The sequence below is a fragment of the Heterodontus francisci genome, chromosome 12 (assembly GCF_036365525.1).
Source record: "Heterodontus francisci isolate sHetFra1 chromosome 12, sHetFra1.hap1, whole genome shotgun sequence".
NCBI lineage: Eukaryota > Metazoa > Chordata > Chondrichthyes > Heterodontiformes > Heterodontidae > Heterodontus > Heterodontus francisci.
In genome coordinates, this window is record NC_090382.1 from 26,066,591 (window position 1) to 26,093,367 (window position 26,777).

General features: G+C 41.5%; 1 protein-coding gene across 3 annotated transcripts in view; it reads left to right on the forward strand.

Annotated features, from left to right (window-relative positions):
* LOC137375787 (dedicator of cytokinesis protein 2-like) overlaps positions 1-26,777 on the forward strand; it is a 690,449-nt gene that overhangs the window by 69,072 nt on the left and 594,600 nt on the right. For all 3 annotated transcript variants that reach the window (XM_068043220.1, XM_068043218.1, XM_068043221.1), the window contains exons 6-10: positions 10,534-10,682; positions 13,169-13,304; positions 17,228-17,382; positions 18,035-18,116; positions 20,226-20,361. In XM_068043220.1, the coding sequence (XP_067899321.1) occupies positions 10,534-10,682; positions 13,169-13,304; positions 17,228-17,382; positions 18,035-18,116; positions 20,226-20,361 (658 nt within the window). The remainder of the gene's footprint in view (positions 1-10,533; positions 10,683-13,168; positions 13,305-17,227; positions 17,383-18,034; positions 18,117-20,225; positions 20,362-26,777) is intronic.

Here is a 26,777-nt window from a genome sequence, read left to right on the forward strand (position 1 = left end):
TTGACAAATTGGCACTACTTGGTCAAAGGCTAGATTCTCATCCATTCATGGTGAAACTCACACAGAATGGAGTCTGATGATGGTTGGTATGAGAATATAGGAACAGGAGTAGGCCATTCAGCCCCATGAGTCTGTTCTGCCATTCAATTAGTTTATGGCTAATCAACTCTATCTATCTGCCTTGGTTCTGTAACCGTCAATACCAGTCCTGAACAAAAATTTGTCAAACTTAGTTTTGAAACTTTCAATTGACCCCTTTCTTTTCCTTGTGCTTGGACATCCAGGCATTAACCATGCATCAGGGGTCAGTTAACACTTAAATAGTGGGTTCCTTTATTGAGGGTAGTAGGGTAGCATTACATTGCAAGAGAACATCTGTACATGTCTGGTCTAATTGGTGATCAGCAGCAGACTGAGGATGAGACTCAGTCACATGGTATGTTACATCATTTCCTCTCTAGCAAGGTGAACTGAAAATGTAACCACACCCACTTAATGGTGTACTACAACAACTGAGCCTCAACAGCTTTTTGTGGAGAGAATTCCAGATTGCTGCTGCCCTTTGTGTGAAGAAATGCTTCCTGACATCACCCCTGAATGACTAAGCTCTAATTTTAACCTTATGCCCCCTTGTTCTGGCCTCTCCACTGTAGGAGATAGTTTCAATTCCTTTAATCATCTTAAACACTTCAATTAGCTGACTCTTGAATTTTCTATACTCAAGTCTAGTTTGTGCAACCTGTTCTCATAATTTTACCCTTTATCCACGGTATTATTCTGCACTCCCTCCAAAGGCCAATATACCCATCAGTGGGCATGTTTTGCTATTAAGATTGAGTTACATAGCTGGTCCATGTCTTAGCTGATCTGGGAGTTTCTGTTGCTCCATTTAAAAACTTGTTCCATTGCACCAGTCTGGATAAAGTGGAAAATCTTGACTTGTTCATTTTTAGAAGAAAGAAACAACAAAGTGATCTTAAAGAGATTTACAAATTACTCAATGATACTGAAATCCAGAAGAAAACTTCAAATTCAACAGGATAATGCATGAATTCAAAACTAGTGAAAGACTTGGGACAGACATGCAGAGTTTTTAAAAATTTATTTGTTCTTGGGATGTGGGCAATGCTGGAAAAGTTGTGTTTTTTAACCCATCCCTAGTTGCTTTGAGAAGATGGGGTGGGTATTTTCCTTGAACTACTGTATTTCTTGGAGTGAGACAGGGAATTCCAGAATATTGACCCAGTGACAATGAAGAAGCAATAAAAATGTTGGGATAGTGGGTGACTTAGAAGGGGAATTTGGAGGTGATGGTGAACTCACAACATTGCTGCTTTTGTCCTCCTCTGTGATAGACATCACAGGACGGTAGCCTTGGTGAGTTGTGCAGTGCATCCTGTAGACTGTACACAGTGCAGCCACAGGAGGTAGATATTACATCCAGTGGTAGAGGTAGAGTCATAGAGTCATAGAGAGAACAGCACTGAAACAGGCTCTTTGGCTCACTGAGTCTGTGCCGACCAACAACCACCCATTTATACTAATCCTATCCTCATCCCATATTCCTTACCACATCCCCACCATCTACCTACACAAGGGGCAATTTAAAATGGCCAATTTACCTATCAACCTGCAAGTCTTTGGCTGTGGGAGGAAACTGGAGGACTGGGCGGAAACCCACACGATCACAGGGAGAACTTGCAAACTCCGCACAGGCAGTACCCAGAACTGAACCTGGGTCGCTGGAGATGTGAGGCTGCAGTGCTAACCACTGATCAAGCAAACTGTTATGTGTTAGATGACATCATACTTCTTGAGTGTTTTAGCTGCACCCATTCAGGCGAAAGTTGAGTCTTCCAGCACACACCTGACTTGAATCTTATGGTTGGTGGAGAGGCTTTGAGGAGTCAGGAGGTGAGGCATTCTTTGCAGAGTAACCGCCTAATACTGCCCCTGTCTCAGTTAATCTGCTACTAAAACCTCATCCAAGCCTTTGTCACTTTCAAGACTTGACTATTCCAATGCACTCCTGGCTGGTCTCCCACATTCTATCCTCCATAAACTTGAGGTCATCCAAAACTCTATTGCCTGTGTCCTAACTTGTACCAAGTCCCACTCACCCATTGCCCCCATGCTCACTGACCTACATTGGCACCCAGTTAAGTAATGCTTCGATTTTAAAACTTGCATCCTTGTTTTTCAAATCCATCCATGGCCTTAACTTTCCTGCTGTCTGTTATCTCCTCCAGCCTGACAACCCTCTGACATCTGTGTGCTCCTCTAATTCTGGCCTCTTTAGTAGCCCTGATTTTAATCACTCCGCCGGCCATCCCTTCAGCTCCCTAAGCCCTAAGCTCTGGATTTCTGTCCTTAAACCTCATCCTCTTTATCTCTCTCTCCTCCTTTAACAGACTCCATGAAACCTACCTCTTTGACCAAGCTTTTGGTCACCTTCCCAAATATCTCCTTATGTGCTCAATGTCAAATTTTGTTTGATAAAGCTCCTGTAAAGTGCCTTGAGATGTTTTATTATGCTGAAGGCACTATGTAAATACAAGTTGTTATTGTCGCTATTGAATACCCAGTCACTGCCCTGCTCTTGTAGCTGCAGTGTTCCTATGACTGGTCCAGTTGAGCTTCTGGACAATAGTGAGCCCCAAGATATTGATTGTGGGTCTCGATGATGATCATGTAATTGAAGGTCAGTGGGAGGTAGTCAGACTTTTTCTTGTGTAAGACGGTCATCATCTGGCACATATGTGGTGCTACCTGTCACTTGTTTGTCTAAGTCTGATGTTAACTAAGTTCTGCTCTATGCTGGTATGGTTGGCTTCACCGCGAGGCACCTCTCACTCGCATCACTGCAAGACACCTCCCACCAGAGCTACTGTGCATCACCTTCCACTTGCGGCATTCTGAGGTACTTCTGACACCATGGGCAAAAATTTCCAAACATAGAAACTTTTTGGCCATTGGAACCATTTTCGGGTCTGCAGCAGTAGGGCACCTTCAGGTTCAATCTTCCGGAAGATAGTTAATTAAGAACCCTCCTCCAGGATCGTCGTCCAATTAGGGGCAGCAGGTGGCCTGAGGAGGCTGGAGGTTGATTCAAAACACTCCATCGCAAGGACGGCTGACAATCTCCACTGGCTGCAGTTAGAGAGCTGCTGAGGGGAATGCAGCAGGAACTGGAGGGATGCAATAAAGGCACAATCAGTGTGATGGGAGCGGCTGCTGCTTTATCACCCCCAGCACTATCAAGGACATCAGTCTCCAAGAGCTCTTCATGCAATGGCAAGCCTCTGCCAGCAGAAGACTTCGGCCTTGCCATTTTTTGCTGTGCTCCCACTGTGCAGCCGCCTCCTCTGAGTTGCTGACACAGCATGGGGCCTGTGCAACACTGGAAAAATTGCAATGTCGGTGGAAGATTGCAGTTAATTGCCTAATTATCCACCTTAATTGCTTTCCTGCTGCTGCCGAACAGGCAGCCAACATCGGAATCAGCCTGCCATGGGAAAAGAGGCCAACATATTTTTCTCTAATTTTCATTGCCCACACTCCCCCCTCCCCCCACCTCAAACCCGCCTCCAAGGGCCTGGTAAAATCCCCCCCCCCACCCCCGCCCCCCATGTTCATGATTTCCTGGCAGTGCAGTGGGGAAAAGTGAAGAAAAAGTTAGCAGGACCCTTCTTACACACCTTAAAAGCTAGCATCGGCACAGGTGTCCATGCAACTTGGCTCCCATCCCCGCAGCAAGCCTTGACATTCAGTGTGGAGGGAAGGAATTGAAACAGTAAAAATATCAACCACAAATGGGGCTGGGTGGATAAAAAGAAATTATTCTTAACTTCAACATTAAGCCAAAAAGATCGTAATTTCGCAAGCAGTTTTTTTTTCAATGAACTGCATGACTTTTAAACAGATATTTTAGAAGGATGGATTCTTCAGGGATTATTGCACTGTTTGAAGTTGGTATTAGAGTCTAAGAAAGAGACCACTTGGCTCAATGAGTCCATGCTGGCTCTGTACAGTGTTATGGTCAAGTGAGGAGGGGTCAAAGGGCTTCCCTCTTGTCCCTCTCCTTGTTTGACCACAACAGGTTTAATTCTTTATTAAAGTGGATGTAATGGCCAATTCAGTAGGTGTTTGGTTACTTACTTGTTATGATCATAACAAGAACCAATCCGACAGGTTTTCTTCAGTTTAACAAAGAAAGCGGTTAACTTTATTGTACCTAAATCGAACTGATGGACATAATAAACTACGCACCAACGTTCACTCACACGCTCACACTAGAGTTTTACACACACACACAAATAGGTTACAGGGTGGGGAAAGGTAGATTGGTTGAGTTAGAGTCCATAGAAAAAAAGGCTATACAGTTTGTGGGGTTTGGTGATTCGGCTGACTTCTAGTTGAATTCGGTGGTCATGAGACTTTTAGTTTGAAGAGGAAGATGACTGGTTTGGTGGATCTCTTGATGACGAGGATGCGGATGATTTCCTCCAACAGGGTTTCTGATTGTAGTCGGAGTATGCAAAGGTGGTCAGTCAACAGGCAGGATTTGAAAGTTTTCAAGCTGTAATGGAGAGAGAGTGTGGGAGAGAGAACCTCACTCGGGTCTACATGTCAAGTTTTCTCCAGCAAAACCTCCCTCACAATACAGTGTCTGCATCACACTGTCAGAGTCCAGTTGCTTCTCCTCTCTCTGCTGCAGAAAGACACAAGCTTAAAACCACAGATGGCGAGGGGCTTGTCACATGACAGCCACTCAGTCATTCAAACATAGCAGTTAGTTGTATTTTTCTCTTAGTAAAAAGAACAGGTAGTTTCTTTAAACTTACTGAGTCTTGGTTCTTGCTAGGATATGAGCAGACATTTCATTTCTCTCCTCACAAGCATTGCAGTGTAGGATACAGTTTTACAAATTAGGTAGCCATCTTAAACTGCCTTCAAAGTCATCCTTTTAGCTGGTCCTTTTAAAAATGTCTTTAAAAAAATATATAAATTCAGATCTCCAGTCAATGGATTAAAGAAAATTATCATTCAACAAAGCACATTGGCCTAACAACAGCAATCAAGTCAGTCCCATTCCCCTGCTATATCCCCGTAGTCCTGCAAATTTATTTCCCTCAAGTGCCTATCCAATTTCCATTTGAAATCATTGATCATTCCACTTCCATCACCCTTGTAGGCAATGAGTTCCAGGCCATGACCACTCCCTGCATAAAAAAGTTCTTCCTCACATTCCCCACTGTATCTCTTGCTCAAAACCTTACATTTGTTTCCCCTAGTCCTTGTACCATCAGCTAATGGGAACAGCTTTTCTTCCTCTACCTTATCTAAACCTGTCAAAATCTTGTACACTTCTATCAAATCTCCCCTCAATCTCCTTTGCTCCAAGGAGAACAACCCCAGCTTCTCTAACTTAACCTTGTCCCTCATCCCTGGAACCCTTCTGGTAAGTTTCCTCTGCACCATCTCAAGGACCCTCACATCCTTCCTAAAGTGTGGTGACCAGAACTGGACGCAAAACTCTCGTTGGGGCCTAACCTGAGCTTTATAAAAGTTCTGCATAACTTCCCTACTTTTGTACTCAATACTTCTATTTATGAAGCCCAAGATCCCAAATGCTTTGCTAACTACTCTCTCAATATGTTCTGCCAACTTCAAAGACATGTACGCCCAGGTGCCTCTGTCCCTGTACGCTCTTTAGAACTGTGCCATTAAGTCAATATTGCCTCACCCTATCCGTTCTGCCAAAACACATCACTTCATACTTCTCTGTATTGCTTCCATCTGTATTACTTGTCTGCCCATTCTGCTAGCCTATCTATGTCCTGTTGCAGTTGATTGATATCATTGTGCCAGATCTTTTCAGTCTTCCTACCACTTGAGTCTTGTCAGGGAGTTTTAGTCAGTTTTCTCCAGCAAAACCTAACTCACAACCCAGTGTCTGCATCACACTGTTAGTTGGTCCCCCACAGCTCCCCCTCTCTGTATGTCCTGAAGTGTAAATCTTTGACTTAGGTGCATCATCTGCTGCATTACTGAGCCATAGAGAGCAGGAAAGTCCCAAGTACTGAGTGTGTGATCCAGGTGGGGCAGCTGCAGTAGGCCTCAGTGGTCCTGGCCTGGGGCAAGGGGACAAAATCAGCACAGGTTTCCGATCCCGATCGCTATCCAGTGATCCACGTCAGACAGTGCATGCACACGGATGTCGAGGAAGAACTGAATCAGCCATGGCTGGAGTGCTGGCGATGACCAAACAGCTGGCTGGTGATCTTTATTTAGGCTCACACATCTTGCACAAACTATCCAGAGAATAGTTAGAATATGGAATTTGCTACGACTAGGAATAATTGAGGCCAAGTAGCACAGATGAATTTAAGGGAAGCTAAATAAACAAATGAGTAAGAAAGGAATAGAAGGATATGTTAATAGGGTTAGATGAAGAGGGGTTGGAGGAGATTCATGTGGAGCATAAACACCAGCATAGACCAGTTTGGCTGAATGGTCTGTTTCCATGCTGTACATTCTATGTAATTCTATGTGCAGGACGGCAATGGATGGTTGCTGTGTGGTGTCACAAATCAGCTCCTTCAAAAGAGGAGGGATAAAACCTATTGCTGGCAATATGAAGACAGATTAAATTCCATTCCAACCAACCCCACATTCAATCTGCTGAATGATTTTCTTCTTATATTTTGTTCTTCTGGGTTTTGTGCCTAGAGATCTCTCGTCTGTGAAGCTTATTCCTCTTTAATCATCACTAAAGTGTCGGCCTTGCTTGCTTGTCACATTCGTTTTCCTAGGGAAATTGAAATGCAGTAACCCCTCTATCTACTGTTCCCACTGGGCGCTGTGCTAAAGAACAAGGATTGCCTTGCAGAGAGCGTTCTGGTCACTTCCTCGATCAATCTATTGTTTGGTTCTTTAATTAGCAGTCACTGACCATGCTTGCTTCTGGTTAGAGGTGGTGCTGTCAAAACCAATTCTTCTTTGTAGAATTCTGAGATTGTGTGGTCAAACCTCATTCTCCGAGGTCAGCCCAAGATCATCTCCCTCTTCTTCTCTTCCTTGGCCTCCTTGTCTCGAGAGACAATGGGTAAGCGCCTGGAGGTGGTCAGTGGTTTGTGGAGCAGCGCCTGAAGTGGCTATAAAGGCCAATTCTAGAGTGACAGACTCTTCCACAGGCATTGCAGATAAAATTGGTTGTCGGGGCTGTTACACAGTTGGCTCTCTCCTTGCACTTCTGTCTTTTGTCCTGCCAACTGCTAAGTCTCTTCCACTCGCCACTCTTTAGCCCCGCTTTTATGGCTGTCTGCCAGCTCTGGCGATCACTGGCAACTGACTCCCACGACTTGTGGTCAATGTCGCGGGACTTCATGTCGCATTTGCAGACGTCTTTAAAGCGGAGACATGGACTTCTGGTGGGTCTGATACCAGTGACGAGCTTGCTGTACAATGTGTCCTTGGGGATCCTGCCATCTTCCATGCGGCTCACATGGCCAAGCCATCTCAAGCATCGCTGGCTCAGTAGAGTGTATATGCTGGGGATGTTGGCTGCCTCGAGGACTTCTGTGTTGGAGATACGGTCCTGCCACCTGATGCCAAGGATTCTTCGGAGGCAGCGAAGATGGAATGAGTTGAGACATCGCTCTTGACTGACAGGCCTCGCTGCCGTAGAGCAAGGTACTGAGGACACAGGCTTGAAACACTCGGAATTTTGTGTTCCGTGTCAGTGCGCCATTTTCCCACACCCTCTTGTCCAGTCTGGACATAGCAGCAGACACCTTTCCCATGCGCTTGCTGATTTTTGCATCGAGAGACAGGTTACTGGTAATAGTTGACCCTAGGTAGGTGAACTCTTGAACCACTTCCTATTAGTGCGCTGATATATTACATCACAGAATGTGAGCACTTGGCCTGAGTTCACTGTTGCAACAGCTCACCTCACAGAACATACATGGTTTCTCTGAATTATCACAATTGTTAGAACTGGGGAAAAATATTAATATTAGGGGCTGATTGGGTGACTCGTATCGAGGACAATTCAGAGCTCCGTTTAACCCCAGTAATGGCCCAGATAAATTCACTCTTGAAGGATTACTGACAAATCCTGATCACTATAGCCCGCAGCAGGATTTGGACAGACAGGGTGATTCCCAAACACACTCACAGGATGAGGTTAAAGGCTTGGAGTATTTTAACTTCCAGACCTTATCAGCATGCTGCCAATAGCTGCTCACCCAATATGGCTGGATAGCTGTAGCTGGCTGGCTGGCGGGAGCAGAGGTTGAAACAGCCAGAGGCCATCGGAAAGCAAGGGTTTCTGGAGGGCCTATAGTGGGAGGAAAAGTAACCCCAGAAAGTGGGGGGAAGTCTAGAGCCGTGGATACTGTGGCTTTCCCTGTGGGTCCCAAGGGAGCACTCCTGGGCTTCCTGGCACCCCAACAGAAAGTGTTCCACTTACTATGGAGGGCCTCTTCATCCTTTCTGACCTGACTTCACTGGTGGGAATGCCACAACAGCTTCGGCACAGGTTAAAACCTAATCACGGGCCACTGATATAATGGGACCTGATTTACATTAATTAATGAGCTACCTCCCACCTATTTCCCGCTGGCCCCTCAGCCACCGACTGGCAATCAGCAGTTAAATGGTGGCCAGCAGGAATGTGAGGTAAGGAAGAATGCTGGACAGAGTAGGTTAAAATCAATCTCCAAGCCTATTCTATGCACTGGGTGTCAGAGAGAGCAGCTCAAATAAGTCTGATTAATTGATAATGGCGAGGTACGTGATCTGCGTAAAAGACCCGTATCAGATTAAAGACTATTTAAACAAAGCTAAAAGGATGAGAAGGATCAAGTTAAATATTGTTTTTTTCATTTTTGGTCTCCATAGAAATTTAGAGTACAATAATTTTGATTTTGTGTTGCCATAACACTGACAATTGCTCAAATCTAGAAAACTGCATGCAGGAAATATCAAGGTATGTGTCTGGAATATATCACCCAGGATTGCTTTTACCTGTTGCTTACATGTGGAATTATGAATACTTAGAATTGCCCCTCATACCATGGCAGATGTGTATCAGCAAGAGCTGTGTATCCTCAGTCTTGGAGCTAGGGTGGTAGAAGTTTGGAACTCTCTTCTGCAAATGGCAGTTGATGCTCGATTAATTGTAAATTTTAAATCTGAGATTAATATATTTTTGTTATCCGAAGATATTTAGGGATATGGGGCAAAGACAGGTATATGGAGTTAGGTCGCAGATCAGCTATGATCTCAGTGAACAGTGGAAGAGACTCAAGGGGTTAAAGGCCCTGTTCCTTTGAGCCACAAATATTGCCCATTCCACAGCTAGATTGACAAAACCCCAGAATACTTATACCAATCAAGTGACTGCACAGCTTCTTGAGAGGCCACATGTGCATTTTGATTGGCTATTAGTTTGTAATCACTAATTCATTGCGTTGTTACATTTCAAAATGGTCTGTTCCCATGATTTTATTCACAGGCTGTTAATGACAAAGAAAAATGATCCATTCCTCATATTTTTTCCGAAGAGGAAAATTGGTGCTATTTGGGGTCAGGTTTGTATTGTGGCTCCATGTACACTAGGAATTGAATTGAAATTTCCAGCCTCATCTCCCATAAATCTCCTCCAGGCAGCTTGATTTTTATACATTTTTTTAATAACTTCACTGATTTAAAAAGTTCTAAATTTGCAGAGAAAGAGATCAGCAGTGACACCATTTGATTATCGTGCAGATCTCTAGATACAGACTGTTCCAGTCACCCAATGGCAGGCCACTTATTATATTTTATAGGCTACATAAAACATTAAGTATTTGGAATTGAGCAGATCAATTTTTTAAAAATTCATTCTTAGGACATGGGCATCGCTGATAAAGCCCACATTTATTACCCATCACTAGTTGTCCTTGAGAAGGTGGAGATGCAACTAAGTGGCTTTCTCAGCAACTTCAAAGGGCAGTTGCTGTGTGCCTGGAGTCACATGTAGGACAGACTGGGTAAGAATGGAGTTTCCTTTCCTAAAGGAGATGAGTGAACCAGTGTGTTTTAACAATAGTCTGACTCATTTACTGAGATCAGCTTCTTATTTCCAAAGACAGAGTTCAAATTCTCAAACTGCCCTGGAGAGATTTAAGCTTGCATTCTCCTGGGGATGGGCACAACTGATGCAGAATTATTATGCCAAGCCTCTGGATTACTGCTCCAGTAAATTAACTACTACATTACCATATCCACTACAATTGCTACCAATCTCAGCCCAGGTCTTAGTGGACATGGATCTATAGCAGTAAACTGACCCATATTCAGCAATTCCATTCACAGAGGTCACAGGAAAGCTGGTGTGAGCAATGTGGAGAAAAGCCACACTGGCATTATATGGGCTGCTGTTTCGAGGTTGGAACACAGGCAATTTGTTGGGCAAGAATGATGCATTGCCAGGCCGTGTGTTTGAAGGATGCCAAGTTTACCCATTGCTTTTCCCTAACTCAGGTTAGTAAGAAGGAAAGGTTTCATCAGGTTCGTTCCATGATGTTCGATTTGATGGAATGGCGATCACAGCTGCTTTCGGGAACACTGCCCAAGGATGAACTGAAGGAACTAAAGCAAAAAGTCACTTCCAGAATAGATTATGGGAACAGGTATGTAGAAAAAAGCCTGCTGACAATGTGGCTGATGAATCCACTGTTGCTGTGTGCTGTCCTTAATGTGTACATTGTTACACCCACCTCTTACCATCACCCCAGCCTTCAGTATCAGACAGATTTATCCTCTCCTAGGTGTATTGAAGGAGATGGGCACAACAAATAGTTTTTTTTTAGTTTTAGTTTTAGAGATACAGCACTGAAACAGGCCCTTCGGCCCACCGAGTCTGTGCCGACCATCAACCACCCATTTTATACTAATCCTACACTAATTCCACATTACTACCACATTCCCACCTGTCCCTATATTTCCCTACCACCTACCTATACTAGGGGCAATTTATAAAGGCCAATTAACCTATCAACCAGCAAGTCTTTGGCATGTGGGAGGAAACCGGAGCACCCGGAGGAAACCCACGCTGACACAGGGAGAACTTACAAACTCCACACAGGCAGTACCCAGAATTGAACCCGGGTCGCTGGAGCTGTGAGGCTGCGGTGCTAACCACTGCGCCACTGTGCCACCCACAAATGCATAACAATTGGCAGGCTCCATTAATACCTTGTGCTGCTCCCCAGCTTTCCTCTTCTGTATTCATTGTGCCCAGGTGCAGGAACAGGAAAATCTGCCCCAGAAATTTGTAGCGTTATTTTCTGGAGGTCAAAAAAAAAAGATGTTAGTTTGAAAAGCCTCCTCGATTTAGTCACAATTTATAACCCAGAGTAAAATGGGACAAGTGGCCTGTTACTACAAGGGAGAGTTACTTTTTTCATATTTAATTATAGAATTCCAGATGGAACTTGTTGTTCGATGAATAATTCTCATTGGCCTTTAGTCTCCCTCCCTCCCCCCCACCCCAACACCTTTTCTTGTCTGTCTAACTTGTTGCTACCACTTTTATGGTAGCTCACGCTCCTCCTCAGCTGGAAATACACCATCTTTGACCCTTTCCCACTCACTGTGCCTCACTGTGTTGAAACCAACATTCTGTCACTATACATAAGATCTGAAAACCCAAGCTTGGCGGCACCTAACCACTTTTTGATGAACTTGATTTTCCATTCTACTATGATCAACCTTGGTGCTGTTCAGTATGATGAAGCTGGGCTCTGATAAAGTTCTTTTACAAAAACCATTTTTCCAACTAACAATGGTTAAATTTGTTGTCAATTATTTTGAGAGCTGCTTTTCTTATTTCAATGTCAGTTTCCATGGGTTATACAAGACAGAGACAAAGAGTGATTTTCTGTCTGACATTGTCATCAAATATCCCAAATCAATAAAAACCTTCCCATCTTCCCGTTTCAGTTCTTTCAGAAACTCATTTGAGAAAGAAAAAATACTTAATCATGTTTGAGGAAAATTCCAGAACTTCTTATGTCTCAGTCAATAAATGCAACTTCTGGTCATCATACAGATCCAGAAAGCTCCAGGTTTCATTTATGTTGTGTTAACAAATCTCAGCCAACAATGGTAGGAACATTATAATTGATCTCAGTGTCCCTGAGCTAAGATAAGGAGAAAGCATCGGGCTCATCACTGAAACCTGTCAAGTGCTGGGTGATGCAGTGAGTTAAACATTAACCTTTCACTTCTAGGATCTGGATTCAACTTCACCCCAGACTGATTGGATGAAAGTTTCCTCTGGTTATCAACGTCTTATGTGCAAAGAGTTGGGACAGTCTCAATTCAGTTCCTTCTGAGTGTGGCCCACAGCACAAAACTGGCCCGAATCCAGCACTAGATTAGCAACCATGCTCATGGAGATCCCAGGATGGCTGGGGAAATGGGAAATATTAGAAGAGTTGAACATTAATTCTGTGAGGGTTGGGCTGAGGCATATTTCTCAGGCATACTGCTCCTAACTATGCTACAACATACCTGGGAGTGTTTGATGCTGGCACTGGCTGGATGCTTAATGTGAAGACTTCCAATTCCCAGCACTAATGTCCTTCACCTTGATATGTACCAAATTAAAATAAAATTATCCAGCTTCCTTCCTTCTAATTCATATCGAGCACCCACCCTTGTCCCCATCTCCCTCTTAAGCAAGTCCACCACATCTTCACTCCCTCCACCCCCGCCTTCCAATTGAGCAGCTTGACAGCACTCAAGTGGTACTTTTCAGTTGACCACTTGAGTGGTAAACTGGCGGAGTAGATCATATGCCTATTATACATATTTTCCAATTTTCAATTGCTTTAAAGCCAATGGAAACGGGAATCACGTCTGATCTATAACAGGTGGTCGATCTCTGCCAGAATGCCACCCAAGCAGTGAGGATGAAAGTGAACCCCCCACCCAGTGCCTTGCTTACCTGTGAAGAACAGCCAGTTGGGTGAGGTGCCAGTGCAGCTATCATTACCTGTAGCATCTGGAAGTAGGAAGTAGAGAATTAAGAGGAAAAATAGAGAAGGAACAAAAGAAAATTAACTTTCTATGGTCTTACTAAGATCCTAATATCCATTTAACTTCTCTGCAGGATTCTTGAACTTGACCTTGTTGTCAGAGATGAGAATGGTAACATTATGGACCCAGATGAAACCAGTGTCATTAGCTTATTCCATGCTCACGAGGAGGCCGCGAAACAAATCTCTGAGCGGATAAAAGAAGAAATGGTATTTTTTTTCTCTACTTACTGAGGAGTTAGTCCATATGCAGAATATCATAACTTGCCTATCTCGAGGTAAAGGGCGGTGGGGGCGCCATTTCCATTGAGCCATAAAAATGGTCTTACTGAGCAATCACTCATCTGGATTGTCCAAGGAAGGAACATAGAAGCAGAGAATAGGACAGATGGTAACATGTGGACAGTAAATGCCAACATGGACTGGTTGGGCCGAATGGCCCACTTCGTTGCCATAACTTCCATACTCTCAGAGGAGGATGGTCACATGGTGGTGCATTGGGGGATGGAGAGCAATGAGATAGAGAGGGAGAGAGAGTAAGCAACAATAAAAAGGCGGTTAATTTACTTTGTGCATCAGAGCACCCATGTGTATTAATAGTGTTCTTTTACACTGTGATTTGATACACTTTCAGTAACATACCTAAAACCTGAGAATAATTCATTTAAATTCAAGTAACCCGGTGTTAATGACTTTTCATTTTCTTGTTAAGCAAAAATTAACACACAATACAAAAATCTCCAGATTTGCTTCATTTGCATGCCATGACAAGTTCTTCTATTTGAAACTGGTATTAAATGCCTGAAGGAGTGGCAGCTCTGAGCAAAGCAGAATATTGCCGAAAGGACAAGTCTTTCAGTGAACCTTGCAACATGGGCTGTTGAATCAAGTCTGTCAGTGTCTGGAAGTAAATTGATTCAAGAGCAAACAAAGTAGAAATAATTAGTCATTGTATAGTTTGTTTTTAATATATCCATAATATCGTCAAAGTTTTCGAAGTTTTGCATCTAAAACTTCCTGTTTGGCACACTAACTTCTTGCTGCTGCTGCAATTTCATCATCACACTACGTGGGCTTGCTGAAGTGTCGGTCTTGGCTTCAAGGTTGCACTTTTGCTAACATTGACTGCAGAGCTCCAGTTTCAGGTGTTCTAGCCAGAGAGAGTACCTACCTGCCGTGATGGTTAGAAGGTGAACAGGTGAACCTAACGAGTGATCATCATGACAGAACATGCCCTTGGAATTGGATGAGGACAAGGATTCACACTGCTCCCTGAAGTCTTATAAGTAGATTTGTTTTCTTTCAAATAGCCACTGGGGGAAGAATATAAAGGGAAATTGCGAGCAAAACAGGAATACCATCTATTTGTGTCCCTCCAAGCTGCTGTACAAAACTCTCTGATATAGGAGCCTGAACAAATTTGTTAAAGGATGGGAAGGAGAGATTTTCTGTTCTGATTTCCTGTACATGCCAGGAGTCTAGAATAGCAAATTGCACATGTTTAGACTTTGACTTTCTCACCAAGTGTCAGCTGTGGCTCAGTTGGACACTCTCTTGCCTCCAATTCTGAAGGTTGCCCCATTCCAGAGACATGAGCACAAAACTTAGCCTGACACTTCAATGCAGTACTGAGGGAAGGCTGCACTGTTTGAAGTGTTGCTTTTGGATGAGAGGTTATACCAAGGCCCTGTCTGCCCTCTCAGGAGGATGCAAAAGCTCCACTGGCACTAATTTGAGAGCAGGGGAATTTTCCTCAGTGTCCTGCCAATATTTATCCCTCAATCAATGTCACATAAACTTTTTCCCATTAATGTTGGTGGGACCTTGCTGTGTGCAAATTGGCAGCTTTGTTTCCTGCATTACAACAGAGACTAGTCTTTAAATAGTACTTAATGTGCAGTGGGATATCTGACATTGTGAAATGTGCTATATGAATGTAAGCTTTTCTTTCTTTTTTCTACATTAGTTTGGATTGGGCTGGTCCAGTTAGAAGAAGACTAACAGTTGAAATAAGTAAAATTAGGGGATAAGGATAAAAAGGGTTGAGCTGATGTAAAGTTGAAAATTTACCTATTTAAAATTGTATTTTAAGTGTGTTTGACTGTTTGGTATTTGAGTAGTTCTATTACCTGAGTTTTCGATTTGTCATGATGTAGGAGCTATAAACATTTCAAAATAATTGTCATCTTAAGGGGGGCAGTCATTTTCCTAGAGTTGCCTAAAGAAAACACTTGCATTTATATTGTGGCTTACCACAGCTCTCAGGACATCACAATGAATTGTTTTGAGGGGCAGCTGTCAGCACTGTATTCAAGTATTATCCTAGATTACACATTTAAATCCCAAAAAGGGACTGAAACCCACAACCTTCTGCCTCAGAAACAAGAGTGCTACCAACTAAACAAAGCTATCTTACAAGAGTATAAGAACAAACAAATGCATGTGATAATAAGATACTGAGAAGCTTACATCGTGGTTATTAAAGAGGTAAGGAAACTTTCCTCTTGGGGTAGTGGGGGTGGGGACTGTGGGGGAGAGATGATGTTGAAAGGAATGACGTCTGTGTATCATTCTATAGGGCATTGCAGCTCCTGGTTCTGATTTCAATTTTATCAAAAGCCAGGGGTAAAGTGTTAATGTTAGATATGAAACCTTCTGCAGTAAAGATCTGAGTAACAAATGGTTCATACACTTGCATTATATTGGCCTTTTCACTTTGCCCCGGGTTCCTGCCAGAACAAGAGTGAAAGCATAAACTCACAAACTGAAATCCACCTCCTCTGCAAATGTTTCCAATTTTCTACAGGAACATTATCCTTTTTGCGATGAAATGAGGATATATTTTTTGTGTTCTAGAGATTTAGAACAGAAGGCAGGAGAAACTTATTTAACAGTGAGTGGGGAGGCTGTATTATTCACTTCCAGTCTTAGTATTTAAGTCCAAAATGATGTCAACATTCAAGGCTAGATGAGATAACTGGGTGAAGAAAGAGGGGGCGATTGGATATACGAACAGATGGTTAATATGAAGTATTTACATGGAAAGTAAACATTGATATGTTTCACTGAATGGCCTGTTTCTTTGTAACTCCTATGCATTTCTCCCCCTTCTCCCTCTCACTGAAGAGATGTAGGCTTCTTTGATTATCAGGTAAATCTGAGAAACATTCAATACAATGGGGATTCAGAGTGAAATCTCTTTCCATCCTCTACTGCCAAATATTCTAAAGGTAAAACTGGACAAATTAGACATGAAGAAAAAACATTTCCTCATTTTCTGACATTTGTCCAATGTGGAAATACTGCTATTTTATTACATTATATCCTATATGTTTGGAATGTAGGTATGGGCAAGCCTGGAAGATACCGTTCAGGTCCATCTAACTGCTCACAAAGTTCAAAAACAACCATATACTATTCTATCACTCAATTCTGTTCATCACTTGCTCACCATTCTCTATGTAGAATTGAGGAAGATCCAAGTTCAAACAGAAGAAGAACATCAAATGAGAACAGGATTGGACTCTGTTCTGATGCCTTTCAGGGTTGAGAACCTGTTAACACTCACTGCCTAGCACCATATATGGTGATCAGCCTTGTTGACATCTTCTAAGCTTCTCAAAGTGAGCATGTACTTCACGCTGTGCCAAAAATAAATGAAATCACATGTAATTGCTTCTAGGACACCAAGACCTGACAACTAGGTCCCTATATACTTAAAGCCTGACATTTGCTGTAGAAAATTTACAGGAGTGGGGGAATAGGAGAGAGGGAAGAAAATGAAGGAATGGCTACCCAAGGAAGGTAGGGGAAATGGAGGGAGAGACTCCACAGGGAGGCTGAAATGGAGGAGTTTAGAGCGCAATATGAAAGAATGACAAAATGGAAAGATGATGCTTCAGGAAGGGGGTAATGGAGGATGAGTGGCCTTATGAAAGATAAAATGGAGAGTGAGTGACATTGGAAGGGAAAAATGGAGAGAGAGTGATCTCAGCTATAATTACGACACCTTTGAGTGACTGATTGAGGAGTGGCAGTGATAGGCCCCAAGCAGTTTGCTTGCTCACTCTAACATCTGTCTGGAGGTACCGTTATGGGGAAAAAAGACACATTTACTCTCCTTGTTTCCACAGTCGCAGACCCAAACTGACAGTTGCACCTTCGCCCGTATGGCGTCATCCCCAACACATGGCCTGTATGTGTTTGTACGAAATTTTGTGTGTCGAATAGGCGAGGATTCTGAACTTTTCATGGCATTGTACGACCCACAAAAGCAATCAATCATCAGGTGAGTCTGCGCGCAACTGTGCTTTGAGGGTCATTACCTCATCTTATTCATAGTCAAGCATCTTCTGGACAAACTACATAATTTCTGTAAATTTCTGGACAAAATTACTTCAGTTTGTACCATTAAAGAAGTCGACTAGTGTAAAAGATTGATGAGGAATAATGTTGTCAGGCTCTGCTTTCAGCACAGTAGGTGCAAGTGTAACTCAGTGAATCAGCTCTATAGTATTAGAGGGCCATCTCTATTACAGAGCTGCTTAATGTCTGTGGGCATGACAAGGATGATTATGATTGGAGAAGACCTGAACATTAGGATGAAGCCTACGAGAGAGATAAGGGTTAGGGAAGTCTGCACTATAGGAGCCTAAATAAGCTCAGTGTGAAAGGGGAAGATTTTTCACTGTCTACCACCAATTTCTTACCTGAAAAGCATGTGTCTAGCAATTGGAAATTGGTAGAGGGAAACATTTTGGGCATCTGAGGCCTGCTTGATGCAATTTTTAAGTGGGTCTGTAAATCGGTGAGCAGCCTGTTGACCTGAAACTGGCAGGTGGCACTTTGATATGTGAATCGGGGCCCTAACAGCTATGTTACTATGAGTACACCACAGAACTCTTTCTAAGTGGCCCATGTTTCGCTTCTCTCTCTTCCAGTGAGAATTATTTAGTGCGATGGGGGAGTGGAGGCCTCCCGAAAGAAATCGACATGTTGAACAACCTGAAAGTGGTATTCACTGTAAGTATTAAAGCGTATTTTGTACAATATGATCACGTTTAAATTGGAGGCTCAATGTATACAGGTGTAATTATCTCCAGGCTGACAAGCATGAAGCAGGAAGCTATACAAGTATTTCACATATATTTAGAAACATTCCAAGGAGCTTTGCCTGATGGCTTTGAGTAACCGCACTGCAAAGCTTGATACAAAGTCATCCAGACCAGAAGGTCCCAGACTTAATCTCCAGTCTATGGTGAGTGGGCTGAGCTCAACCAAGATAACAGTTGGAGAACCATAATTTCCCTCAGTAACCCTGGGCTAGGAAGCAGAATAATTCAGACAGGATTACTGCTTCTGATTGGGGTCCAGTGCCCCCTACCAGGAAGTGTTTGCACATGGAAGCCAGGACAAGATGGCTCACGTAGCTGCTATGCACTCAATAGTCAAATTCTCTTGTGACATTTACCATCTGGCTCACATAGGAAGAGTGCCCACTCGGTGAGTCATTGGAGGGCTGCCATCAGCCTTGAAACTGTATCAAGCAAGAGTTGGCATCTTCAGGAAAGAAGAGGGGAAATTGCAATAATAGCCCATTATAAAACTGCATTAGGATAACCCTGAAGCTTTAACAATGTATCCATTTGATATGAAATCACTTTAATAACTTTTGTGAGAGGGCTATTAACAAGCAGGTGATTAATATATCAAGCTGCAGGATAGAAGAGGATGGTCACTTTATATCAGGAAATAATTTGCAGCTCAAAGAAAGACATTTTATTTATCAACACCATCAACAAAAAAGGCTTAGGATCAAACTTTCCCTGATGAAATTTTCTCAAAAAAGGCAGACCTTTTTTCTATTTATTCATTCATTCTGGGGATGTGGGCATTTCTGTCAAGGCTTGCATTTATTGCCCATCCCTAGTTGCTCTTGAGAAGGTGGTGGTGAGCATTCTTCTTGAATCGCTACAGTCTGTGAGTTGAAGGTACTTGCACAGTGCTGTTAGGTTGGGACCTCCAAGATTTTTGACCCAGCAAAGGTGAAGGAACGATGATATATCTCCAAGCCCAGGTGGTGTGTGACCGAGAGGTAATATTGTAATCTTGTCCTTCTAGGTGGTGGAGGTTACTCATGGTTCCAAGTGAAAGATAACTAATGCAATGTAACATAATTGTTCCACAGCTGCTGGGACCATGAAAATGTCAGATCAAGGAAGACAACTTGTAGAATTTAAGATCAGTTAGATTTTCTTGGAATTTAGTTGTCTTGGCTTTTGATGCAATGATGAAATGTTCCACATCCTTCTGTGACAGGTTTAGGTCTCTGGTAGAGCAGGCCTAAAAGGAAGAATGATCTTAATAGGTCCAATGACCTTTCTTATTTTAAGACTTTGGATTAAAATCTGTGATATTTCAATCCAGCATCTATTTACAAAGATATCTGGCAATGCTGCAGCTTGGAATATTCTACCAGGGAAACCGTGGTTACTAGCTCCACAGATTTGATTTTGTCACAAAGCTCAGGCCACTAGCCTTAGTTGGGGGTGAATTTCCATAGGGGGTTCTCCCAGTCATTTGGCATTATATTGTAAATATAATACAGATTTTCATATTTCCCCAAAAAGCTAGGAAGTGCATTTCAGCACTGCTAAATGTGCTGTCAACAAGCAACCACAGAAAACCATGTTAAATTTGTCCCTTAGGACAGAGGTAACATTTTATATAAAGAGGGGTCACATGTTAGGATTAGACTTGCAGATGATCTTGTTCCATCACAGGAGCCCTGTTTATTTTTTATAAGTTCAATATAATAATTTAGTTCAATTTGAAGAAAAACCCCAAAAGAGTGATTCACACTTTAAATGAGTTGGTTGATGATGTATATTGTGTGGGGTGGGAGAAAGAAAGGGGCTCTGCTCCAGCTAGTAGCAATAAATACTTCAGTACAAAGCAATAGAATTGAAGCATTTGTCCACTATTAACTATTTTGGAAATAACCTTGCACCTTTAGTCTTGTTAGTACCAGTCTTTCAGAATGGGAAATATGATTTCAAATCATATTTTCAAATGATTTCATATTAATAAACTCGGAAGATAAGACTAAACTCTGATTTTGATTTTGCTCAGGATCTGGGAAACAAGGATTTGAATCGGGATAAAATTTATCTAATTTGCCAAATAGTCCGAGTTGGAAGAATGGATCTGAAGGACACAAATCAGAAGAAATGCACTCAAGGCTTACGACGACCTTTTGGGGTGGCAGGTAATTAGCAGCTGCACAATGTATTGCGTTCCAGTGCTGCTGGGTGATTTATAGTGACTGAAACAGTCCTGATTGGAGATAAGGTGAGTGAGAGGAGATAAGATTTAGGCTTTGAAGTCCATGGAAGAATCGGTTAAGGAGTAAGTTAATGTGGCTATATAGAGGTCATTTAACTTGGATTATGAACACTGTCTCAAACAGAACGTGGAGATTCAAAGACAGACAGACTAGTGGAAAAGCAATTTATGCTGTCTAATAAACTCTTCTTAAAAGGATAGTCAGGATTTTTTTTTTGTTTTGTTGGGTGAACTTTGTGCTCAAGGCGAGGAATGTTAATTTCAGGGACTGCAACACTTTACTATTTCAGGCACCCAAGGTCAGCATTAAGCTGTCTCAGGTCAGGGCTAAGGTTAGTACCCTCTAACTGCCCAACAATGTCTCTTAGACCAAACCTCTGAAGTGCATCCCTTACATGTGAAATTTTTCCCATTTCCTACACCTACCATCCAATGGCTTTCTTTGAGCCAAGCTGTGATTAATTTTGAGATACGGACAGTTTTATGTTGTGGGCACATTCCTATTAAGAACTGGGCGGAGACTGCCTAAATTCAATTCCGATAAAAGCCTTACATATGAAGAAGATCTCCACCCCATGAGTCTGGGATGGAAAGTATCAATAAGAATTGGAATACGGTTTCTAGAGGTACAGATAGATACAAATGATTGAATACTCCATGGGATATGATAGCTTAGATGCTCCTGGGACTATGGATGATCCACCTGAAGAATGAAATTAGTTAGAGTTGGTCTCAGATTGGATTTATACTGATAGATTATCTTTGGGTTATTTTGCAAAATATTATCTTTGGAAATGTTTGTCTGTGCTTGATGCCTTCTTGAGGAGATTGAATTGGTTGGGTTGAGTATTAATTGGACAAGTTGTACCTAGCTTATGGAAGGAATGAACTTGGTCTGAATTACTTTTCTCATTCCATACTTTCTTATATTTTTGTTCCTATATTTTGATTTCATAAGTCAGAAAGAAAAATTCTCATGATATTTAGCTAGCAGGATGAGTGTGATATCAATTACATCCTTGGGCTCCTCACCACCTATTTATATTGTTCAATTTTGCATTGTAAGTGTTACACCTGAATGTACCCATAGCACAAAAACTGATACGTTTTCAAAAAGCCTCATTCAATCAAAAACACTATCATTTTCTTTATTGTCTCTGAGCAGATCTCTTACAAAGTGCTTCCTATCTCTGATTTGTTTCAGTGTATAACATGAACTGGACTTGCATTGTATCCTGCAATTTACCATGAGCAATATTTCAACAGATTCAGTGGTAACATGTTAAATTCACGGGAAGCATAACTACTTCAAATTAAACTAATGGTAGAAAGGGAGAACAAGTCTGAACTAGTGAAAGGCAAGATTAAGACTGGTATCAGTAAGTTCTACATACAAAGTGTGATCAACTCATTGAATCAACTTTAGCACAAGGTGGTGGAGGTAAAAACCCTAGAATCATTAAAGAGACAGTTGGATATGGTCGTAGGAGACTGGAGGCTCCTTCTGGATAGATGAACAAAAGCCAAATGGCCTTACCCATCAGTATCTATCTTGTGATTTTGTGAAGTAAATTAATTTCAAATGAGCATGACATTGATGAATTGTGGATTGGTTCCTATGATCTTCAGTGACATTCCTGATATGATATAATTTCTGCAATACAAAATACCTAAATACCTAATAGAGGGGTACAAGATGATGAGAGGCATAGATAGAGTGGATAGCCAGAGACTTTTTCCCAGGGTGGAAAGGGCTATTACCAGGGGGCATAATTTTAAGGTGATTGGAGGAAGGTTTCGGGGAGATGTCAGAGGTAGGTTCTTTACACAGAGAGTGGTGGGTGCGTGGAATACGCTGCCAGCGGTGGTAGTAGAAGCAGATACATTAGGGACATTTAAGCGACTCTTGGATCAGTACATGGATGATAGTAGAATGAAGGGTAGGTAGTTAGTTTGATCTTAGAGTAGGTTAAAGGTTCGGCACAACATCGTGGGCCAAAGGGCCTGTACTGTGCTGTACTGTTCTATGTTCTATGTTCTAAATGAGATGGTATTGTATGACCAAGGATGGAGGAATGTACTGTCTTTCTCTAGTTCCATTACTCCATGGGTCACAACATATATTTAAATATTTTACCCAGTTACCAATACAGCCAATTATATACTTCAGCTATTTTAGTTTCAGAATAAAATCCACCAACCATATTTTTTAAATAATTAACCAAATTATTAATTTATTATAAAACAAGAGTTATTTGATACAGATGCAAAGCTTATTAAAACACAGGGTGGAATATGAAAGTTCCCTTCTAAATTAACTCAACACACATCCTTTAAAGAAAAAAATAAAGAAGTTTTCTCTGCAGAGATCTCTTTAAAAAAAGGACACCAAATGCTTTGGCCAAATACTAGTTAATTCTTGAAGAGAAAAACAATAAGATATGGGATGTCCCAGCTGGTCCTTTATTCTGACATTCAAATACATGTAGACGCCTTTCACTGGGATCTTTTTAGAGCAGTTCTTTTCACTTGATGTCAAGGATTAATCTGGCAGGCTTTCCAGGAGAATCACTACATCAGGGGTTTTAGCTATCACACCGGATTCTCAGGGTTTCTCAAAGCAGTGGAAAAGAGGATGAGCTGGTGACTTCTGTCTTAGCAGGCTTACTCTCCAACTGATTCAAAACAATATCCAAAATGAAACCAATTCTTGACCACCATAAATCTTGACATGTCACTTCTCTTTAAACAACTTCCCTAGTTACCAAGGTTCCCGCTGTTTACTGATCTTAAGACATTTCACTTCCAGTAAGGGTTTGTTTTTAAATGAAGTCCCAAGTCCTTCCAGTGATCTTTCAATAAAAGCCAAAGTCTAGCATCGATGGAATCTCTTCAGTCTTTCAAATGAATCCATTTCCACCATTTTTAACCATCGGTCCCCAAAAATATAAAAAAAGGAAGCACTTTCATAACAGTATGGTGACTTGTATTGTGGCAAAATATCCCAACATTCTATTTAATAGCTTCTGCCATTGTCTTGACATTGGAAGTTTACTGTTCCTCTTTCAAAGCCTCTGTGCTAATTGTAATACCTTAAATGTTTGTTTATTCCCCCCTTTTTTGCAATCTTGCATCTTTCAACATTCCATTTCATCTTTCTGCCCAGTTTCACAACTGAATTTTCTTGAAAATGTAACTGTGTCCTCCATCCCTGCTGCACACCCCATCATAGTGATTTGCTGGGATATATTTGTATGGACACCAATTGCCTTCAAATACCATAAGTTCACAGAATCATAAAGTATAGTGCAGCACAGAAGGAGGCCAATTGCCCCATTGAGTCTGCACTAGCTCTTTAAAGAACAATATAGTTAGTTCCGCTCCCCGGTTCTTTCACCTTATCTCTGCATTTTTTTTTCATTCAAGTATTTATTCAATTCTATTTTGATGGATACTGTTGAATTTGTTTCCGCCACACTATCAGGCAGTGAATTCCAAATCTTAACCACTTGTTGCTTAAAAAATATTTTTCCCATGTTGCCTCTGGTTCTTTTGCCCTTAAATCTGTGCCCTCTGGTTACAAGGAGCAGGAGTAGACCATATGGGCAATCAAGCCTGCTCTGCCATTGACAATGATCATGGCTGATTTTAGGATTCAACTCGTGCCCGCTCGCCATACTCGCAATATCCTTTGATTCCCTGAGAGACCAAAAATCTGTCTATCCCAGCCTTAAATATATTCAATGATGGAGCATCTACAACCCTCTGTGGTAGAGAATTCTAAAGATTCACAACCCTTTGAGTGAAGTAATTTCTCCTCATCTCAGTCCTAAATGATCAGCCCCTTATCCTGAGACTGTGCCCCCGTGTTTTGGATTCCCCGACCAGAGGAAATAATCTCTCAATGTCTACCATATCCAGCCCCTTTAGAATCTGATATGTTTCAATGAGATCACCTCACATTCTTTTAAACTCCAGAGAAGACAGACCCCATTAGTCTCTCATCATAGGACAACCCCCTCATTCCAGGGACCAATCTAGTGAGCCTTCACTGTACCACCTCCAATGTAAGTATATCCAAAACTGCACACAGCATTCCAGATGTGGATTCACTAAAACCCTGTACAATTGTAGCAATACTTCCTTATTCCTGTACTCCAATCCCCTTGCAATAAATGCCAACACGCCATTTACTTTCCTAATTGCTTGTTGTATCTGCATGTTAACTTTTGTGTTTCTTATACAAGCACACCCAAGTCTCTTTAAACATCGACACTTACAGGTGTCACTCCTTTTAAAAGATATTCTGCTTTTCTATTCTTAAGACCAAAGTGAATAATTTCATGCTTTCCTACATTATACTCCATCTGCCATCTTGTTGCCCACTCACTTAACCTGTCTATATCTCTTTGCAGCCTCTGTGTGTCCTCCCCACAGCTTATCTTTCCACCTACCTTGATATCATCAGCAAACTTAGATACATTACTCTCTGTCTCTTCATCCAAGTCATTAATATAGAGAGTAAATAGCTGAGGTCCCAGCACTGATCCTTGCAGCACTACACTATTTACTGCCTGCCAACTTGAAAATGCTCCATTTATGCCCACTCGTTGCTTCCTGTCTGTTAACCAATCATATATCCGTGCTAATATATTACCCCCAACTCCATGAACCTTTAGCTTGCTGATTAATCTTTTGTATCGAATGCCTCTTGGAAATCCAGGTATACGACATCTACTGGTTTCCTTTATCTACCCTACTAGTTACGTCCTCAATGAACTCTAATAAATTTGTCAAACAGATTTCCCTTTAGTAAAACCATGTTGACTTGTTCTAATCATACTGTTCTTTTCTAAGTGCATTGTTAAGACTTCCTTAATAATAGATTCCAGCATTTTCCCAATGACTGATGTTAGGCTAACTGGACTTTAGTTCCCTGTTTTCTTTCTCCCTCCTTTCGGTGTAACATTTGGCAACTTCCAATCTGATCGGACCGTACCCGAGTCTAAGGAATTTTGGAAAATCATAGCTAGCACATCCACTATACCTGCAGCTATCTCTTGAAAACTCTAGGGAGATTTGTCAGATTTTAGTCCCTTAAGTTTCTCCAATACCTTTTCTGTGTTGATATGAATTTCCTTAATTTCCTCACTCTTTTTAGCCCCTAGGTTACTGTGTATTTCTGGTATGGAATTTGTGTCTTCTACTGGGAAGAAAGATACAAAATATTTGTTTAATGCCTCTGCCATTTCCTCATTCCCCATGATAATTTTTCCTATCTCATTTTCCAAGGGACCAACGTTTACTTTAAATAGACTTTTCATTTTGATATACCTATAAAAGCTCTTAGAATCTGTTTTTGTGTTACTGGATAGTTTACTCTCATTCTATTTTATTCCTTTTTTATCAACCTTTTGGTGGCCCTTTGCTGGTTTCTAAAACACTCTCAATCCTCAGACTTGCTGCTCTTTTTTGCAACATTTTAAGCCTTTTCTTTCAATCTAATACTATCCTTATCTTCCTGAGTGAGCCACAGAAGGGTCTTTCTGACTAAGTTTTTGTTTTTCAAAGGAATGTATTTTTGTTGAACATTTTGAATTGTTTCATTATAGGTTCCCCACTGTTCATTTACTGCCATACCTTTTAGTCTATTTACCCAATTCACCTTAGCCAATTCTCCTCTCATGCCTAAATAATTTACTTGAAACAGTCATTTGATAGTACAGAACTTGAGTGTTGCTGAAAACAGACATTTGTCGAAGCTTTTCGTGTTGCACTCATCAGGACAAGTCACAAGAATACCAATGTAAGGGGAAACAACAAATTTATACTGTATGAGAAGGGAGTGCTGATTGGTTTGCAAGTAGACTCTGATTGGTAGAGGTGTTGCCATGGAGAATATACTGAAAAAATGTCTCTATAATTGACTTTAAGTTTAAGATTCATGTTTGTGATTGGAGCATGTCACTTTCAAACTTAGCATGGAATTCAATAATCATTGTTTCCCAGTGGATCTTTTACTATGACATTGCTTATTAACCCTGGCTCATTACACAATACTAGATCTAAGATAGGTATATCCTTATTTGACACCACAATGTACCGCTCCAAGAAACTGTCCCGGAAACATTCTACAAACTCATCTTCTGGACCACTCCTGCCAATTTCATTGTCCCAGTATATATGAAGATTAAAATCCCCACAATTATTACATTGATTTTGTTACAAGCTCCAATAATTTCTTGTTTAATTCTCTGTCCAATGGTATAACTACTGTTAGGGGGCCTATAAACTACTACCACCAGTGTTTTCTGATTCTTGCTATTCTTCATTTCCACC